General features: G+C 36.6%; 1 protein-coding gene across 2 annotated transcripts in view; it reads left to right on the forward strand.

The window, feature by feature from the left end:
* cyfip1 (cytoplasmic FMR1 interacting protein 1) overlaps positions 1-13,793 on the forward strand; it is a 39,549-nt gene that overhangs the window by 8,447 nt on the left and 17,309 nt on the right. For both annotated transcript variants that reach the window (XM_042483658.1, XM_042483657.1), the window contains exons 3-19: positions 764-853; positions 1,373-1,450; positions 2,717-2,818; positions 2,911-3,092; positions 4,136-4,232; positions 4,566-4,694; positions 4,838-4,942; positions 5,831-5,922; positions 6,267-6,384; positions 7,435-7,557; positions 7,995-8,120; positions 9,028-9,194; positions 9,851-9,998; positions 11,437-11,590; positions 11,702-11,858; positions 13,162-13,258; positions 13,652-13,728. In XM_042483658.1, the coding sequence (XP_042339592.1) occupies positions 764-853; positions 1,373-1,450; positions 2,717-2,818; positions 2,911-3,092; positions 4,136-4,232; positions 4,566-4,694; positions 4,838-4,942; positions 5,831-5,922; positions 6,267-6,384; positions 7,435-7,557; positions 7,995-8,120; positions 9,028-9,194; positions 9,851-9,998; positions 11,437-11,590; positions 11,702-11,858; positions 13,162-13,258; positions 13,652-13,728 (2,042 nt within the window). The remainder of the gene's footprint in view (positions 1-763; positions 854-1,372; positions 1,451-2,716; positions 2,819-2,910; positions 3,093-4,135; positions 4,233-4,565; positions 4,695-4,837; positions 4,943-5,830; positions 5,923-6,266; positions 6,385-7,434; positions 7,558-7,994; positions 8,121-9,027; positions 9,195-9,850; positions 9,999-11,436; positions 11,591-11,701; positions 11,859-13,161; positions 13,259-13,651; positions 13,729-13,793) is intronic.

Genomic DNA, 13,793 nt, shown 5'->3' on the forward strand with positions numbered 1-13,793 from the left:
TGTAAATAGCAAATAAATAAGTTGAAATATCTGTAAAGTACTCTATTTCCCAAAGGATTTTATTAATCGAAATATAATGTACCCCATCCATAAAATGTTAAAGAGTGCTGTTGGTATGTTTTCTTGCTCTAACTGGGCTATTGTGAGTTTCAAACAGTTCAGACAAACTGTTTGAATAAAAAATGATTGGATCAGGCAAATCTATTTGGGTAAAAAAAACCAGTTAAACTGCTTTCCTTTTGTTACATTTAGCAAAAAAAACAATCTAAAGTTGATGCTACAGAAAAGAGCTGTAAGAATTGTAAACTGAGCTGATAATCAAAACTAACTAACATTATTTTTAAATTTGCATGCCATCAAATCTAAAGATCTGGTCGACTTAAATACTGAAAAATTATTGTATAGAATAAAAAAATAAGATGCCTCCAGACTGTATCCAGGAGTTGTTTAAGTAAGTTGTTAGTATAAACGAAGACGAAATCGCATGCAAAGCAAGAAGTATAACAGTCAGAGAAGTGAATTTGTGGAATGGTTTTGAAAAGGAAATGAACTGCTTCAAAAGTAAGACTTATCATTGTATATTTATTATTTTTAATTTGTTTATTTCATTTACATAATTGGAAAATGACAAAAACAATCATAACCAAAAAAACAAACATAACCAAAAAAACAAACGTACTAGCATTTTTTAAACGTTATGTCTTATGTCTGTTATATGCCGACTGATGTCATTTTTGTAACATAATCTTTCATCTTCCCACAGCCCAACTTCAACACCAACTTTGAGGACCGAAATGCATTCGTCACTGGCATCGCCAGATACATCGAGCAGGCCACCGTCCACTCCAGCATGGTACAGTACAGCAGGAGGGTCACACCTCTGCAAATTATCTATCAGAGCTTCATTTTTCAGTTTCAGTTCTCCTCTCACCTCAGTAATGACTCAGTGGGAAAAATAAACTCACCAGAACGGGGTCACAGGCTTGTTGTGCACAGGATCTGCTGAGGGACTCATCTGTCCCTCCAGAGCGTTTGGTATTGTCCTGCAGACAGCTTCTAGGATCCAGGCCCAGAAACAAATGGCTCTGGTACAAACGGATGCTTTGGACCGTCTCTTAGTAGGAATAATAGGACTTTGTGTCTAATTAGTGAGGGATAATTGCTCGAGGTCTGAATCAAACAGCACTTTGTATGAAGGCAGCGCCGGCTTGAAAGCATTAATGCACTTCCTGCCACTCGCTGGGATCAAATGGCTCCGAACAAAAGCAACGGTGAATGCATGTTGATGTCCTTATGTTCTCTAAGTGTTTTATTTAGATTTAGTTTACAAAATGTGATCCATTAATGAGACTGCGTTTGTGTTTTGTATTAGAATGAGATGTTGGAGGAGGGGCAGGAGTACGCCATCATGCTCTACACCTGGAGGAGCTGCTCACGTGCAATACCACAGGTAAAAACTGAGTTTCTACTCACACTGTGTTTCCATGAATTACTTACAGAAATATGCAGAGCTGAAACAATGAGTCCATTTTTTAAAATATTAATCGCCAACTACTTTAAAAATCTCGTAATGAATGGGTTCGCACGGGCGCTGGAAATCTTTGAGAACACTTGAGAAGGTTTAATTTTGAATACAGTACTTGAAATTGTAATTGCACCATGTTCATACTAAATCACTATCTGACTAAGTAGTTTTTTACTCTTTTTAGATAAAGAAATAAATAAGACGACTCCACTCGAGTCGTGCTTGCTGCTCCGTGTGTGTGATCTCTGATCTGTCAGTCATGCTCATGTGCGCCCTCTGATGGAGCAGCGCGAGGCGAACAGACCATTAACATGCCGGGAAGTCTTTTCAATGAGCATGGCTTGAAAACAAAAGATTCAAATGATGTTATGAAACATAATTTTGGTTGTTGTGGTGGCACAATAACATCTGATTTTACATGATGAAGAAATGATATAATCAGTATTATGACCAAGATGTGCTGAATATAAATATGTAATTTACTGTGGCTGTAAGGTGCCGGAAAAGCCTGAAATTCATCATCATCATCTTTATTTTGGGAAAAATTGAGCATTAAGCTCTTTGACAGTAATGCCTTAAATTCACATTCATACGAAATAGAAGCATCATAATCACAATTAAATGATTAAAAAAGAGAATAGAAAGAATGAGAAACATTAATAAAAACTTTAAAATGACTAAATTGTTCATTTTTAAAAAAAACAAAATTCTCTGCAGGAACTCAATATTTTGCTTGGAAATTTTCTAAAATGATTACAAACATTTGCTGTTTTCAGGCTCTAAAATTTGAGCATTTACATACTTTCTCTGTCTGATATCACTGAGTCCAAAGGGTGTTGCAGGATTTTAGGACAAATTGTAATCTCATTAAGAAATTATACAGCAATGTACAGACTAATAAATCTACCTTGTTCCTTATAAGTCTTGTACTGTTGGTTTGAAAAAAAATGTAATTTGATTATGTGCCTATTCAGCTCTGTGAAATTATGATTTTCTAAATAGTTAGAAAAAAAATTGTAAATCAGAAAATAATCTCCAGATTAATCAATAAGAGCAGAAGAATAACTGTTAGTTGCAAACCTAATAATCTTATATCATATCTCAATGAACAAAAGCTTTATGAGGTTTGATTTAACCCTACTTTCCCCTAAAAAAGGTTTCCTGTCTTATGTTTGTCTTTTTCTCTCTCAGGTGAAATGTAACGAACAGCCCAACAGAGTGGAGATCTATGAGAAGACAGTGGAGGTTCTGGAGCCCGAAGTCACCAAGCTGATGAACTTTATGTACTTCCAGGTAATTTTACACTCTTTACATTCAGCAGGTACTCTCCCTGATGGGTTTGCCCAGTTGTCAAAACTCATTTCTCTTCTCTTTCTGTCCTTCAGCGCACGGCGATCGACCGTTTCTGCGGAGAGGTCCGTCGTCTCTGTCACACCGAGCGCAGAAAGGACTTTGTCTCCGAGGCGTACCTGCTCACTCTGGGAAAGTTCATCAACATGTTCGCTGTGCTGGATGAGCTGAAGAACATGAAGTGCAGCGTCAAGAACGACCACTCCGCCTACAAAAGGTATTCAGGAACAACAAGTTGTACTGCAGTATTCACAGTTATCATACCAGACACTAGAGGGCAGCATCAGCATCCATGAAGACTGTTATCTCTGCTCCGTTATACCTCACTGCTGGAACACGGTGTGTTAGACACTTTCCACCTCCCTTTGTTTTGTTTTTTTAAATTTTATGTATGGTTTTCAACACCGGTATAATATCTGTATGAATACAAGAGTGTTTTTGTTTCAGGAATAAAAGAACCATGTGGACAGGACATCCTGAGTCTTAATAATGTCAAAAATATATATTTATACACAGTTCCAGCAGTTCCTTAAAATCACTGAAGTTTGGGAATTAGAGGAAAAAATCAATGCTGTTAAGGTTTTTGAAGATAGACATAATGGGTCATTTGAAGTGCTTGAATTACTGCTTGAAATACTTTTCTCTACAAGAATAGAAATTGAAGTTATTCTGCTAATTGTATTACTTTATGTTCATAAATAGTGTACATTCTGCTGTCTGCATCTGTCTCCTACAGTTGCATAACTGAAGTGAATGTTAGGTCCCTGAATTTGAGGGAATGAGGCCCAAAAATTCCTTGATAAAAGGATTTGATGTTTAAGAAGGCCTGGGAACCCTGTTATAGGTTTAAAATGAAGAGGAAGTTAATTGTTATTAAGTTATGGATTTTCTTATTATTGTAAGGCTAAGTTTTGGAACAATCTCGTAATTTGGAGGATGTCATCAGGAAGTATGGTAAATCAATTAATCAATTTCAATTAGCAGCTCCTTTTTGCAGTGCACACATGCATGCACAGACGACTATCATTGGATTGCTTTGATACTGAAGAAGTCTTAAAAACATGATGAGTTTTAGGCAAGTTTTGCAGTTATTAAGATTTGTAGGTATATTTGTGGATTCATTTCTCGCCTGCTTTGGTGGCGATGTGCACCTCACAGCTAGAAAACCTCTGCAATAGACTGACAAAAGAACAATGCCTAATGTCTACTTGGTTTGAGTGTTTTATTTAAAACAAAAATCTGTTTCTTGCCTTCCCCCAGAGCTGCCCAGTTCCTCAGAAAAATGTCCGAGCCTTCATCCATCCAGGAGTCTCAGAACTTGTCCATGTTCCTGGCAAACCACAACAAAATCACTCAGGTTGGTCTCATTTATTTGCAACATACTATTCATTTGATAGTATTATAATTTAGATAATTTTGCCTTGAATTTCCACCTGAGTTCATTTTAGGAAGGTGTGGAACATCTGAAAAAATACACAGCTTTACACAGACTCCCTGTTTGCAATGTTGTCAGGAATAATGCTGAAGTCACGGAGTGATATGCTGCAGTGTTTTGCCCTTTATTATCAGAATGTGCATCCTGTTTTAAGGTTAAGGTGAATAAAAATGCTCTCACTAAATGAGGAAAGTGATGAGAGTGAATATGGTGCTAATATTAAATAACAATCATTCTGTGTATACTGTGTGCCAGTCTTTGCAGCAGCAGCTGGAGGTGATCAATGGATATGAGGAGCTGCTGGCCGACATCGTCAACCTGTGTGTCGATTACTACGAGAACAAGATGTACCTCACGCCCAATGAGAAACACATGCTGCTCAAGGTAAGTGTCTGTTTGCTGCACCTGCGAGCACGTATTTGTCAATGATTGCTTCTGTGATGTCTCTCATCTCCCAGACAATTTACTGAAGCATTGTTGACAGTAATGGACATCCAGCAGAATATAACCACTGCTCTACTTCTCAGGTGATGGGCTTTGGTTTGTACCTCATGGATGGAAACAGCAGCAACATCTACAAACTGGATGCCAAGAAGAGAATTAACCTGACCAAGATTGACAAGTTTTTCAAGGTACGGAAGTATGAATAATTCATATACAGACAATTTCCCAAATCAAGTGAACCAAAACAAAAAAAAAAGCTATCATAATACAAACAATGAAAAAATATAAAAGAAGACAGCCAGACTGAAAGGAGGGAATAAAAAGGTAAAAAGAGGATAGAAAATTCAGCTTTACACCAGACATCCATGCCTTTCAATATCTGTCACTATTGTGTTCCATTCTCTTATATCACATAATTACTTTAATTTACATGTAATGGGATCTTTGATTATAACTGCTGAATGATTTATTTCATCCTTGATTGTTGCCAATTATTTCCTTGATTAGTTAGTCAATGACCTGTCTTACTTTTTTTGTCCAACCAAATGTTTTTTTCAAAATATCTTTTTTTTTTTTCAAAATCCAAAGATATTTAGGTATGATGTGATGATGTGAAATGGAGAAAAATAGTCACATATGAGAAGCAGAAACAAGGGAATGTTTGGTATTTTTGCTTAAAATTACTTGAATTATTACTTGAAAATTGAACAATTGACAATTGTTTTACTGTCAATCAGCTCATCAGTTAATTGCGATATCATTTCAGCTCTATTATGAATTTATTTCATTGCACATTATTCTAAATTTCTGATTTACAGCAGAGTGTTTCTTCATTTATTCCAAAAGAGAAAGTAAACTGCTTGTATATGTTATAGTTGTGGAAAGCTGAATATTTTTCTGTTTCATTCAGATTTGTTTATGTGATCAGTTCATTAAAATTTCATCTACTTTTGCAACCACAATCACCTGTTTACAAAACAGATCCTTTGCAGCGCTGAGACAGTCATTTTGATCTGGGCTTCCTCTGTTTAATTTGGTTTTAAATATGCAGATCTATGTGCTCTTTGTGTCCACAGCAACTGCAGGTGGTCCCTCTGTTTGGCGACATGCAGATTGAGTTGTCCCGCTACATCAAGACCAGTGCTCACTTTGAAGAGAACAAATCCAGGTCAGAGGAAAACACACCTCATGTATGAGTGGGATGTTTGTTTATTGGTTTATTATATTTATTTTTCTTCACACTCTGCTGATAGGGTTACTTAATTGTTTGAATGTTTAAAACTAAAATTAAGCCCGTATCTTACATAAAGCTCCTTTAACCAAAGTACATCAATAATTAAGTAGATTAAAAAATAAATAAATAACATTGAATTAAAAAAAAGAATAGTAAAGTAATATAAAAAAACCCAATAAAAAGCCAGGATCAATATTTTCATGTTATTCGGTATGTCTTTCTTAAGAACACATCTCTGCCGTCCTCACTTTGCTCGTCTTGTCTCTCTTCCCCTCTAGGTGGACTTGCACGTCTATATCCAGCAGCCCTCAGTACAACATCTGTGAGCAGATGATTCAGATCCGCGAGGATCACATGCGCTTCATCTCGGAGCTGGCTCGCTACAGCAACAGTGAGGTTAGTCTAGAATCCACGGGGAGCGCATTAGGACATTACAGGCATGTGTTCAACTTTTCCTCAGATATGAGCCCATTAAAAAAAAAAAATCCAAAAGCTAAAGTACATCCACCACCTGGCTGTTTTGACAAACAATCTCCTGTACAAGTAGGCCTGAAGAGCTCTTTCTTATGTGAGGGCTGTTTGAGTTCCCTGCGGTGATGTAACAAGCTTTTCAGCAGATGTCTTGCCGCAGTGGATTTCTGACTGAGTGCTGATAAGCTGAGGACAGAAATGTCTCCTGAATGGAAAAATCATTTTAATGATCACTTCCTCTAGCGTGCAATTTTTATTATTTATTTTTCTGCTTTTTTTTCTTCACTCAGTATGTTTCCTTAAGCCACTCAGTCATCAAGCTTTCCACTCTTAAGTTTTGCTGGAGGGTATTTTGTAAGACAATATTTATTAAGAGTTTGGTGGGTTGACAGTGTCTCACAGTTTTTTTGTTTATGACTGGGCCTTTATATTTATATAGGTTTAAAGTAGCTTATTCTACTGTCAGAAACACATAAATATTAAAACATTTAATATCATCCTGCATATACTGAAGGCTTTAATTATTGCTGGAAGAACAACTTTAACAATGCAAAGCCAAATATATGAAGACTGTTGTATAAACACAGAAATCAAAGTCGGATTAACCGCTTTATCGCCCAGCACTGCTACTTGCCAATTTTTGCGAATTCTTCTTTAGGATTGCTTCAGTTATTTTCATTATCGATTAATCATTTTGTCAATAAAACAGAAAATAGTAAAAAAAGTCCCCTGTGTTATTTAAAGATATATTTAATATATCATCATGTATAACAAAGAAAACATTACATTTCTCATTTAAAAAACATGGCTTTTTTTGGCTATTGAAAAGAAGTTAACAATTATTGGATGATAAAAAAAGCTAACTAAGCGATTAATCGACTAATTGTTTCAGCTCTATTCTTTTCACAAACCTTTACTGTGAGTAAGTCAGGATTTTCATGGTGTGTTAAGGAGTGTTAATTTGTGTCTTTGTAGGTGGTGACCGGGTCAGGACGCCAGGAAGCCCAGAAGACTGATGCTGAGTACAGGAAGCTGTTTGACTTGGCGCTGCAGGGCATGCAGCTGCTCTCCCAGTGGAGCGCTCACGTCATGGAAGTGGTGAGGAAGCACAAATCATACGGAAGAAATAAAAACATGGAATGAATCATTTCTGTCTAGCTATAGTAAAGACTGTATTAATGAGAATTTTTTTTAACAATATGTTTATTTAAAATATCCCTATATATATATATATACATATACACATACACTTATATATACTTGTCAACCAAAGCACACACTGTGGCATAAGTGTGTTAAACAAAACAAAAACAACAGCAACAAGACAAAAAAACAACTAAACAAATCTTAAATGCATATTGTATGATGACTTTTTATTTCTTGATAAATATCTTTGACACTGCAGAGAGCTGACTTGTGCACCAAAGCACACACTTTCGCTAAAGTGTGTGCTTTGTGGTTTTTTATTTTATTAATCCTTTTTTTTTTGTGGTTGATCACAGTTTTTAAAACTCTTTGACTTTCTTTCCCCTCAGTACTCCTGGAAACTGGTTCATCCAACCGACAAGTACTCCAACAAGGAGTGCCCCGACAACGCTGAGGAGTATGAGAGAGCCACCAGATACAACTACACGAGCGAGGAGAAGTTTGCTCTTGTGGAGGTGAGTTGTAACTTTCATTGCACACATACAGTAAAACTTCAAATAAAAGCCTAGTCCCAGTTAAACGCCCTGTCCCCTTTACACGGCCGGTGTAACCGCACATTTTGACAAAAAAACACCTGTCTCAATCAGAGGACGGATCTTGCTGTCATTCAGTTAATTTTGGACATGCTACACACAATTTTAGCTATGCAAGATTCTCCACAGTTTAATCTTACAGTTAATTTTACTGAAACCATGAGCACCAGAGAAGGCAGCACAGAGGCATAATAAATAAGAGACACAAAAACAAACCAATTGGTGGATGTAGAAGACTTTTTTTTAGAGCTAAGGAAAATGTCCAGTAAACTTTATTCATAATAATCTTAGACTTAGACTTAGACACGTTTATTTATCCCACTTGTGGGAAATTCACTTGTCACAGCAGCCGTGTGTACAGAAAAAAATATATAAAAATATCAATATATACAAAATATAAAATATAAAATATACAATAGTGCAAAAATAGGCATGTATCAAGGAAAACAAAAAACAAAAAACAAAAAAAATCTTAATCTTAATTATATATTTAAACTTGTTTTACAGAATTATTATGTTTTTAAAAAAAATAATTTTTAGAAAAATGTTTGAAAAAAAATAAATAGATGAAATAACAGCAATTTGCCTAGGTTTCAAAGGGTTAAATAAATAATTTGATTGTATTTCCCATCTTTGCAGAGCAACAGTTTTGTGTGAAAGGAAATAAAAGGCCGTCTCATAGGCACCTGTCCCAAATATAAACCTGTTGAGTTCAGTCATTTAAGCTAATAACAGCCGGGCTATTAATTGAAGTTTTATGGTATTTATAATATTTTGTAAGTGTTGCTGTGTTAGTCATGTCAGTGGTAAAATGTTTTGCTTTTGGCAGGTGATGGCGATGATAAAGGGACTGCAGGTGTTGATGGGACGCATGGAAAGCGTTTTCAATCACGCCATCCGCCACACCATCTACTCAGCTCTGCAGGACTTTGCTCAAGTCACTCTGCGCGACCCGCTGCGACAGGCCATCAAGAAGAAGAAAAACGTTATCCAGAGGTACGGATCACACCGCAGTCACATTTACTCAAATGATCACATTTACATGTGTGCTGCAGATTATCATGCATGCTCCCTGCAATGTTAACGAAAACTTTGTTCTATAAATTTACTAATTTTTTTAGCAATTTGTGGAACATTTCTTACCAAGTTGCTCATTTGTCCACGTTTTTTTTTGAAGGAAATCACACAAATTTTATCAGGGTTCAAATGATTAATTAAAGAAATATTTGTCTTTTTATATATATATATAATTAAGGTCGTTACCACTAATGTGAAAAGACAATCGGAACTTTAAAATAATAATAAATAAATAATAAAATAATAATTGATAACCATGTTTCGATTGGAAGGGTAGTATTTTTGGATGGTGAATCTGTTTTCCTGCAGATGTCCCTGAATGCTCCAGTGGACTCCTGTGCAGCTGTTCTCTAATCTCTGTAGTGTCTAAAAAATTGAACCCTACTAAGTTGTTAATGCCCTCCATCAAATCTGTGACAAGCAACAATGTTTTTTTGCATACTTTATCACATCGGTAATTCTCAAGAGAGGCTGTCTGCAGTGTGTGTCCCTGTTTGTACTCAGGCACAGACTGTTTCGTTAATGGTTGATGAATAAACTCATGACAGTTTTTTTTATTTGTTCTCTCACTGCAGCGTCCTTCAGGCCATCCGGAAGACGGTGTGCGACTGGGAGACTGGCCGAGAACCGCACAACGATCCGTGCCTCCGTGGAGAAAAAGATCCAAAGGGCGGCTTTGATATCAAGGTTCCTCGTCGAGCCGTGGGGCCCTCCAGTACACAGGTGTCTCCTCTGCTCTTCTTTTTATAAACCCACACCTTTTGTTGACCTTTCCTGTTGTTATCCTTTCCCTCATCTCCGAGGTCTCACACACCGTGACCCGGCCTGCTGCAGGTCAACATTAATCAGGCTTATGGAGCTCACCGGGCCCCTGTAGCACTTCAGATTTGAGAAAATTGGCTCGATGTCTTTCAGAAACATTAAAATATATAGCTATACTAGTTATGTAGTTTTTTGCACATTTTACTCTAGCTTTTTAAAAAATAGCTGTCCAAATCTACTAATGTCTTGTAATTTGCAGAAACAGTTCTTGATCAGTTGCTCATTGACTTTTTTCATGTTTTCAAAAAAAAAGTAAAACCAATTTGCACCAATTTTGAAGGTTTAAATACTTTTGAAGGTGTCTGAATGTAGCAAACAAAAGTGATCTCGATACAGGTTTCAAAGGGTTGATACTAATTACCTGTACAAGAATCTTACATATCACACATATTGCCATTTTGTAGTAGCTTTCCTTATGTTGCATAAACCACAAAGATATATGAGCTTAAAGCTCAGTTCCCAGAACTAATCGGTTTTCCAGGTGCAGGACAACAAAGCTGCACTAAACAATGACCTTCTGTGTTTATCTGCCTTAAATCAACAGATTAAAAACTCTGGTGTTTTGAATACTTAGTGATGGACATCATGAAAATGGGCTTTAAAAAAGTGTTGCCCCCCGAGGTGAACTCAAGCGTATTTTAAGTGGTAATCAAAAGTAAAATGCACTGCAGCCTCCCTGCTGATGCATTTCTATTATGGTGGAAAGAGCAGAAGAAAAAAACCAAGAGAAAATTTCACATTCTTCGTCGATTTTCTTTGTAATGGCAGAATATTGTACAACATGAAAGAAGCGACACGCAGAGAGGATTTTATACAAGCTGCACATAAATATCATTCAAAGGGGGGGGAACAAGGGAGATAAATTAACTTCTACAAATTCTTGACACAGTTTCTTCTTGTCACAGTTCTCCATTGTCTTGCTGCATGTATGATTTTTGTGTTTTTCTTCATATTAAAAAGACATTTCATCCATAAACTAATGCATAAAAAATCACCAGAATGCAGAAAATGAAGCGTTTGACTAATTATGTACTCTGACCCCATACATGGACGCCGAGAAGACTAGCTGTTGCCTTGGTAACACCTCATGGGGATTCAAATAAATTTTCCCCACCATTAAATTGTCTTAAATCACATATGTTGAAGACCATTAAAAAATGCTCATCTGAGTCCTTCACTTTTTAACACAAAGTCAGAGCCTTGATGGTATATATACCTTAATAAAACTAGAATACCAGTACATGAAGGATGTCTGATGTTTAATGATACCAATAAGATTTTATTTTTTAATGAATCATCCACTCAGACTTTTGGCTCTGCTCCTTTTCTTCCCGCGCAGCTCTACATGGTGAGGACGATGCTGGAGTCTCTTATTGCTGACAAAAGTGGCTCAAAGAAGACTCTTCGCAGCAGTTTGGAAGGTCCAACCATCCTGGACATCGAGAAGTTTCACCGCGAGTCCTTCTTTTACACCCATCTGCTGAACTTCAGCGGTAAGAATAAGGAACAGTCTGACCCCTGAAGCCCTCAGAGCTTTTCACTTGCTCTGTAACTGCTGTTAGACGGAGAGTTTCTGTAAAAAGTTTTCTCTTTTCTCTATGCAGAGACCTTGCAGCAGTGCTGTGACCTCTCCCAGCTCTGGTTCAGGGAGTTCTTCTTGGAGCTGACAATGGGACGCAGGATCCAGTTCCCCATTGAGATGTCCATGCCCTGGATCCTCACCGACCACATCCTGGAGACGAAGGAAGCATCCATGATGGAGTAAGGATAGCACACAGTGTTTTTTTGCTTTCTGTGACAGACAATTGACTGAGGAAACAAACCTTTTTCACTACTTCATATGCGTAAGACTTCTTCCTGATTGGACGCAATGTGAACGAGCGAACATCGGTTTGTTTAAGTTTCTCTCAATAAAAATCTACTCTGTGTGTCTGCAAAGAGGCTAAATGACACGGCTCGTAGGGCTCGGCAATAAAACGATGAAGATATCAATCGCTAAATAACTCTTCCTCGATTGAAATATGAGACGTTGACAGAATGTCGACAGAATGTCATTAGAACGCAATCCAGCCATGTTTTGACACACAACATGAACAGCCAACGATAATAAGAATAGTGCCTTTTTTTGTCAGTCAAAATCGACACTGACATCCTTTTGGGTTTCCATTTTCCTGCCAGTCAACAGTCAACATGGATAAAGAGATTCATTTTATGAGACTGGAGAGCAGCTCATTTTATTTGATTGTAAATCACAAAAAATAATCATTCTTAGTGAGAAAATGATCAAAAAGTGAAGGAAATTTGTAATTTTTATTTCTTTATTTCTTTTTATGCGTTTAATTTACAAAAACAAATAGACATACAGATAGGAAGGTAGGGCTGGGTTCATGGCAATAATGTACAGAAAATTGAAATAGAGAGATTAAATATAGATGTGCATGGAGAAGATGTTAGAATTACGTGAGTTATGAAAAAATGTCTTTGCCTTTTTTAAACCACAATTTGTGCTTTAAATTTGACCGGACGACACAGAGTTCTGGCTGTGAGAGATTATTGGTGGTGTGAGTGGCCAGATGCATTCAGCAACTTCAGTGGTTGTTTCTAATCTTGTGTTTTTAAAAGAACCCCCGGGTAAAATCCTAAAAAAAACAATGGGATTATCTGTGAATGTTTTCATGTCTGTTTTAAATCTCGGCTGCAGGGATTATTTTGATACCAGGCAGGTTTTACATAAGCCATTAAGCACATCAACTGGATCATAAGTGCTGTAATTCTTCTTCTGTTCACCCAAAATGACCGAAAAAAAATCTGCAATTTCACCATTTAATGTTTTTATATTTACAGTAATCTTTTTATGAAACCCAAATAAATTTCTGTCCGCATGTTTATCAAGCTGACTACTTTGTACAGGAACAGTGATACTTTTTCATTCCTAAAACCTTAGTTTAAGGTTTACATTTCCACGAATTTGTGTCTGAAAAGACAAAAATCTGGTTTGACAGGAATAATAGGGGTTTTACTTTCTGCACTTTGGAATAAAAGCTCTCTTTTCATTCCTCTCCAGGTACGTGCTGTATCCTCTGGACTTGTACAACGACAGCGCACACTACGCCCTGACCAAATTCAAGAAGCAGTTCCTCTATGACGAGATCGAGGCTGAGGTTATAAAATATTTGATGTTTGTACCAGACAGTTTGATGTGATGACGATTCAAGAAATTTCAGAAAGCCAGCAAGTGAACTTGCAATAAAACACACAAATAAAAGCAAAAATAGTAACAACTACAACAAAGCAAACAGATAAATAAGTATTTGAATTAAGAAAAAAGTAAATAAATAAATAGGAGGGTTAGTCTTACAGATTCTAAACTTTCTAATTTACTGTATCAAGTGGATATATGTGCATGAGTTTAACTGAAAGCTCCATCAAAGTAAAACATTTTAATTTGGTTACCAATTCATCTGTTGTCTTTTTCTTTCAATTTGACTAAATCTAAGTTTCATTATGCTGTGTGAACTCTGACCTGTTAATTCTAACATCTTTTGTTGTTTTAGGTGAACTTGTGCTTCGATCAGTTTGTCTACAAGCTGGCTGATCAGATTTTTGCCTACTACAAGATTTTAGCAGGAAGGTAGGTGAAATATCCACATTGGAGCTATTTATTAGAAGTTGTTAGTTGTTTGCATCATAAGCAAT

The sequence above is a fragment of the Plectropomus leopardus genome, chromosome 3 (genome assembly GCF_008729295.1).
Source record: "Plectropomus leopardus isolate mb chromosome 3, YSFRI_Pleo_2.0, whole genome shotgun sequence".
Taxonomy (NCBI): Eukaryota; Metazoa; Chordata; class Actinopteri; order Perciformes; family Serranidae; genus Plectropomus; species Plectropomus leopardus.